The following is a 6000-nucleotide window of genomic DNA, read 5'->3' on the forward strand; positions in this document are numbered from 1 at the left end:
CAGTCAGGAGAGTTCATATTCTGGAACATGAGAATCTGCAAACTGCGTCCTAGAAAAGCAGGAAGTAGCTGGGCACTGTCTTCCACTCTTCTTTGACTAAGCAACATTGGATGAGTTGTGAATCCATTGGTCAGTTGTGCAGTCTTGTAGTCCCAGATACTTAGGAGGCTGAGGAATGGAGGATTGCTGGGGGCTCAGGAGTTCAAGGCTGTAGTGTGCCATGATCACACCTGTGAATAGCCACTGCGCTCCAGCCTGGGGAACATATGGCAAGACTGCATCTCTTAAACAACCACAACAACAGAATCAGTTATTATGGGAAGTTCAGAAGTTGTGTTTTTCTTTACTTCGGATCTTAAATAAAATCTAATAGGCTGAGTTTTTCCCTTCCAGGAATCCTAGAATGGCTCTTTTGGACTAAATTGGTGGTTGTGGCCATCGGCTTCACCGGAGGACTTCTTTTTATGTATGTTCAATGTAACGTGTATGTGCAATTGTGGAAGAGACTCAAGGCCTATAATAGAGTGATATATGTTCAAAACTGTCCAGAAACAAGCAAAAAGAATATATTTGAAAAATCTCCACTAGCAGAGCCCAACTTTGAAAATAAACATGGACGTGGAATCTGTTATTCCGACACAAACTCTTCTTGTTGCACAGAGCCTGAAGACACTGGAGCAGAAATCATTCACGTCTGATTGTGTGTGGGTTGTCATCTTCCTGGACATCCATAAAGAGCCGAAGGAAATTGTTTACTGCCAATTGTATACCTTTCTTATGTCCTTTAATAGCATAGACTGGACAGGTGACTATAGTGGCTTCTCTTTTTCTAAACCTTCCGTAGTCTCCTAGAAAATCTTCCTGTGGGCCGGGCATACCTGGGTACTGCCTCTGCCTGGCAGCTCTGTGGGAAGGTAGAAGACCCCACGATGACCTGATGGGGAGCCAGCAGAGTTCCTGCCCATGGTCTTGAGCAGAATGAGAGAATAAAATGCCAATCCCAAGGGAAGAGCAGGAGCAGGGGTGCCCAGGCCCTGATCCGCAGCTGCCTCTAGCTTGCAGCAGTCCCCAGCCTGGAGCAGAGCATTGGGGAATGTCTAGCCACGATGAGAGGATTCCCTCTGCACCACGGTGAACCCCAGGAGATGGTATTGAAACAGACCCCCAAACATAGACTCCTGCCTGCCCTTTGCCGATGCAGCCTCCTCCATGCTCTTGAGCAGGTGGGGCTGTGGTGCTCTGTGATGGCGCGTGATTCACTGAGCAAACAGCACTTTACGGAAGAAAATCTTTATTTTGTAATATGTGTGTCCAGTGGGATTGACACTCAAAAAAAGTCTCATTTAAAAATCTTTCCTTCCTTACCTTTGTATCTCGTTTACATCATGAGAGATCAAAAACCCATTTTGCCTTATATATGCTAAGAAGCGTGGCATTCGTTTTGTTCATAAAATAGATTCATGACTTTAAGACAGGACAAGCCGGCTAGAGGCTTTTTAAGTCACAGATCTCATGGGAATTAATGGATGCTAAATGGCAATTAAAGCCTGATTCTTATGCTTTTGGGCCTGTTTTATGACAAGGTGTTATTTCATAGACCTGCCCTGTATGTTTCTTTTTTGTCAACACTGAAAAAGAACAGTTTATGAGATCTAAATGGAAAGAGAGGAAGTGAATAATGATAACAAAACTGAATATTTTAAAAATATTCCTTTATAGTTAAATCTCTCCAGTTGGTGCTGGCTTCACATTGAAAGAGCAGCCATGTGCCACCCTGGCTGGGGTGTGTGCACTGCAGGTTCTCTCTTGCGTGCAAGATGAGTGGTGGCCCACCATGCGGTTTCTGCTCGGGGAGGTTCTGTGGAGTCACTGCCAGGGCCACGAGGCAGGCGGGCTGGCTCTGGGACGAGGGCCAGGTGTGAGCAAACTGCCCAGGGTCTGCTATGCCACTGCTCCCTGGCCACATGCCCGCCCAGCTGTCGCCTTAACCGGACTGAACAGACAGGATCGTTCGGGGCCCTTGGCCCCACTCTCAGTCCATTCTGTCATCAGGGATTACCACCTGTACCATTTTCATAAAACAAAACCAAAATCACTACCATCAAATGGCCTTGTCCTTCTAAAAAGTCTGCTTAAAGTTATGTTTTTAAAACCCAGTTTCCTAGTTCCAGGCAAATAGTTACCTCTGGGAAAGTTGCCGGGGGGCCTGAAACCCAATGTAAGTAGCGCAGATGCTTCCTTTCCAGGCCACTCTCTCACCCAGCCTGCAGGGAGGAGATGGCAGATGCTGGGGGTCCTGCCTTCAGTCTCTCTGGGCCTTAGGTGTTTTGTTTGTCCTGCTAAGGGGATGAAGCAGGCACAAGGTGATTTCTTTGCCTTTCAGAGTGAAAGCCCTGGAGTTCGTTTTGAAGGCCAGGAGGCTGAAGGATCTCCAAGCTATGATGTGGGCTTAAAAGTAGCAGGCTTTATCCTTTTGTCTTCTCCAAGCCAGTATCTGATTCCTTGGCAACACAGGTCTTAGTCTGTGGAGTGGCTCTGCTGTGGCCTTCCTCTGGCCAGGCAGGCACTGTCCAGCCATAGCCAGCTCCTGAAAATAGGGCAGCCTCCCCTTTCTCCCAGGCCACATCCAGCCCATGCCTATGTTCACTGTGCCCTGAAGTGCAATTACCCGTACCCCTTCTCAGCCTGGGGACCCCAGGCAACCACAGACTGTCCACTCAGGGGAGCTGAATCGCAGGTCAACCCTGCCAGTGTCCCTTAGGAACTGCCCAGGCAAGGCCCCTGGTTTTGTGTACTTGTTCCTGCCACCCAGCAGTAAATGGGTGTTTCAGGTGAAGACCAGGATAGATTTCCTAAGTGTGAATCACCACTTCACAAATGGAACCCCTTATGCTGAACTTGAAAAGCACCAAGACATCCTGTAGATAGGAAAGTAGTTAGGTAGGGACAGCCCCTGGGCAGCCCACCCAGTGTAACTGGCACCCCACTATGGCAAAGGTGCCTTGATAACTGAGCCCTGTACCCCTCCTATGCCCAACCAGATTCTCATGGGAAGCCCTCTCCCTTCTTTTCTGCCTAACACCATCTCATCATTTCTGGCCTCACTGTGGACAGTCCACACACATTCTTCTTTCCCCTCCTGGTGGGGCACATGGCCACCCCCTTGCCTTTTCTTTTCTTGAAGGTTCTAGTTCAGCTCCTGATTCATCAGACCCTTCTAGCCCCCTGTGTCTAGCAGTGAAGCATGAAGCCTGGCGGGGATGTGGTACTCCTGTCTGGTGTGGCCACCGGCTCTGCCAGTGTTCCTGTAGCCTCGGAAAACTTGCTCTCTCGATTCTTTTGGGTGCTGTGTACTCACCAGCTTCCCCCCCACCCCCCATTTTGCACCTGGCTTTAGTGAAAGGATGGCATTTGGTTGACCCATATAGAAACCCAGAATGAGGTCTCAGGGCCAGGAGGCCTGGTACTTGTAGGCCAGGAAAGGGGAAGAGGCAAGTGTCTGGGGTATCACTAGCCAGCCCTCTCTGATTTGGCCTCTACTCCCCATAAGTCATAGTACCATAAGTGGGCTTCTGGCCTCAGCAATTTGGTCTTTGTGCCCAAGTTTATTGTGAGGATTTCCTGAAAACTTTATAAAAGGTCTCTTCCTACTCCAGGCCTCTAATGTTTTTCCCCTTTTTGCTTCAGTCCACTCGCAGTTGTGTAGGCCTAGTTTTCAAACCTGCACATGTGTCCTACCTGGCCACAGGCATGCAGGCCTCAGGTAGCTGGGCCAGTTTGGGAGCCTCAGGTGATGTCTGCATGATCTGGGGCTGCCTCTGCACCCCTGGTGTGGGCTTCAGGGTTGGAGAAGGGCTGGGACCAACCGGGTGAGATCCACACGGCTCTGGATGTGGCTAGAGGCAAATACGCGCTTGAATTGCTTTCCCTTTTGAATCTGGTATGAAACATGCAGTTTCCATTTCTAGCCCAAGGAAAGACCAAAACATGGGGAAATAAAAGCATTTATCTTTGTCTTAGAAGTAGCTGTTGAAGTTGTGCAGTTGATCAATGCACAGTTAGATGCAATGTTTATAGAAATGGATTGGTAAACCAAATTTACACTGGCATGTGTGGTGTAGTTTCTAAAAGGCACTTCACATTTGAAATTTTTCTTACCTTAGAAAGTTTCTAGTGATCTAAATGTCTAGTTTTGTATTCTTTTGTGTATGTTCACTGGTTCTCAGTATTACCACTTGAAAAATTCTCTGTACAGGGGGGTTTGTGCTGTGCACTGGGACGTCTCATTGCAGCAATAAAGCCTTTCTTACAAAGGAGTTTTGCCATGGGAGTGTTTTCCTGCAGGGGGACTGGGGATGTTGGCAGGCACTCCAGTTCCCTGACCCCCTTTCCAGGGTTGTCTGGCTTGCACATCCGGAAATAATATGTGGCTCCTGGAGGTATCTGTTTTCCTCAGCCTCCCTCAGACACGTGTGTCGGGGGTGGCCCGGCGGTGTCTGGTTGAGTGTGTGGGATGGGAGTGAAAACAGGCATTTCTCACAGGTGTGCTTGCTTCAGACACCCAGACCCTACCTACGCTGACCACCCTGAGGGAAGATAGACTTGAGTCTGTGTCACCACATGACCGCGGAGCACTTGATTATGAAGCAGCCTTATCCATAGAAACTCGCTCCTGACCCACAGCCCAGCTGAGAAAGTACCAGGGAGACCAGCAGGGTTGCCGGTGACAGCTCTGCCACACTGCATCCCCTGACTCTGGCAAGGCCTCTGAGGGAAGGCAGTGCCACGATCCTCAGACAGCAAACTGCCCACAGGGCTGGGAGTGCTGAGGGCTGGTTGCAGCTTCCCTACCACATGCGTGGCCAGGGTCAGGGGTTGCGCGAGGTGAGGGGAGGGAAGCCAGGCTTGCCCGGATGTGCTGCTGCCTCAGAGGTGATCCACAGAACTCTTCCATTCTGGGCTGCCAGCTGACTTGGGAGCTAGACACAAGGCTGCTTTGCAGAGCCATGGTCACAGCTGTCCCGAGGAGTGGAGGCCTGTGGCTCCAGGTGGGGGACAGGCCCGCAGAGCTGCTGAGCCTGTGTAGGAAGGACTGTGCTTATGGCCAAGAGGAGGTGGGATGGCCCCTGAGCTCTGTGCTGAGAAGGGTGGAACTGAAAGAGGAACCTGCCCCTGTAAGGTGAGGGCGGTGGCTCTCAGGGGGAGCCACTATGCTTTTGGGGAATTTTGGGAGTTTTTCTGAAGGCACAACCGACAGGGTCTGGGTGCGGGCAGGCTTGAGAGGATGTAACCGGCCACACTGATGGGGTACCCTGCCGCGAGGGACTCCCCACAGTCTGTGTCGGGATAGTAAACTGCTCAAAAGCAGCTTTCTGTTTTTGTCAATAAACTTTATTAGCAAACAGCCATGTGCATTCACTTAACATATTATCTACGGTTGATTCACTGCTACAGTGGGCAAAGTTGAATCGTTGGGACAGATTGTATGGCCTACAAAGCCTACAGTATTTACCGTGTGCCCCTTTGTAGGAAAAGCTTGCCAACTCTTTGTCAATGTGAAGGATGTCCCTAGAGTTGCTGGTGCACAGCCTGTGTGATACCTTGATAACAGAGGCGTTGAGTCACTGTCCAGGGCCTTGGAAGTGCCACTGTGACCTACAATCCTGCCACACCTCTGAGTTGGTTGGCCTCGAGAAAGCCAAGAGGCAAGTCCTCACCACTGGGGTATCAGGCTGGTGGGAGGCACATGATCCCTGGGGCTCACCTCGAGCTCAACCAGATGACCAGGGAATGCAGCTGGCTTTTCTTTGGAGAAGAGGGAGTCTCTGATGAAGCATTAAGGAGAGCTTCTGTAAGGTAAAATCAGTACAGCGGAGGGAAAGGCCTATGACAAACCTGTCAGCATGGTGATTAAAAAAAAAGAGATTGGGCCGGGCGCGGTGGCTCAAGCCGCTAATCCCAGCACTTTGGGAGGCCGAGACGGGCGGATCACGAGGTCAG

At 50.2% G+C, this 6000-nt stretch overlaps 1 protein-coding gene across 4 annotated transcripts in view; it reads left to right on the plus strand.

Annotated features, from left to right (window-relative positions):
• The window catches only part of MARCH8 (membrane-associated ring finger (C3HC4) 8, E3 ubiquitin protein ligase), a 143569-nt gene extending 139261 nt beyond the window's left edge, over positions 1–4308 (plus strand). For all 4 annotated transcript variants that reach the window (XM_011970543.1, XM_011970553.1, XM_011970534.1 and 1 more), the window contains one exon: positions 394–4308. In XM_011970543.1, coding sequence (XP_011825933.1) covers positions 394–698 — 305 coding nt within the window. In that variant the 3' untranslated portion in view covers positions 699–4308. The remainder of the gene's footprint in view (positions 1–393) is intronic.
• The last annotated feature ends 1692 nt before the right edge of the window (positions 4309–6000 follow it).

Source organism: Mandrillus leucophaeus, unplaced genomic scaffold (genome assembly GCF_000951045.1).
Source record: "Mandrillus leucophaeus isolate KB7577 unplaced genomic scaffold, Mleu.le_1.0 Scaffold1206, whole genome shotgun sequence".
NCBI classification, from domain to species: Eukaryota; Metazoa; Chordata; class Mammalia; order Primates; family Cercopithecidae; genus Mandrillus; species Mandrillus leucophaeus.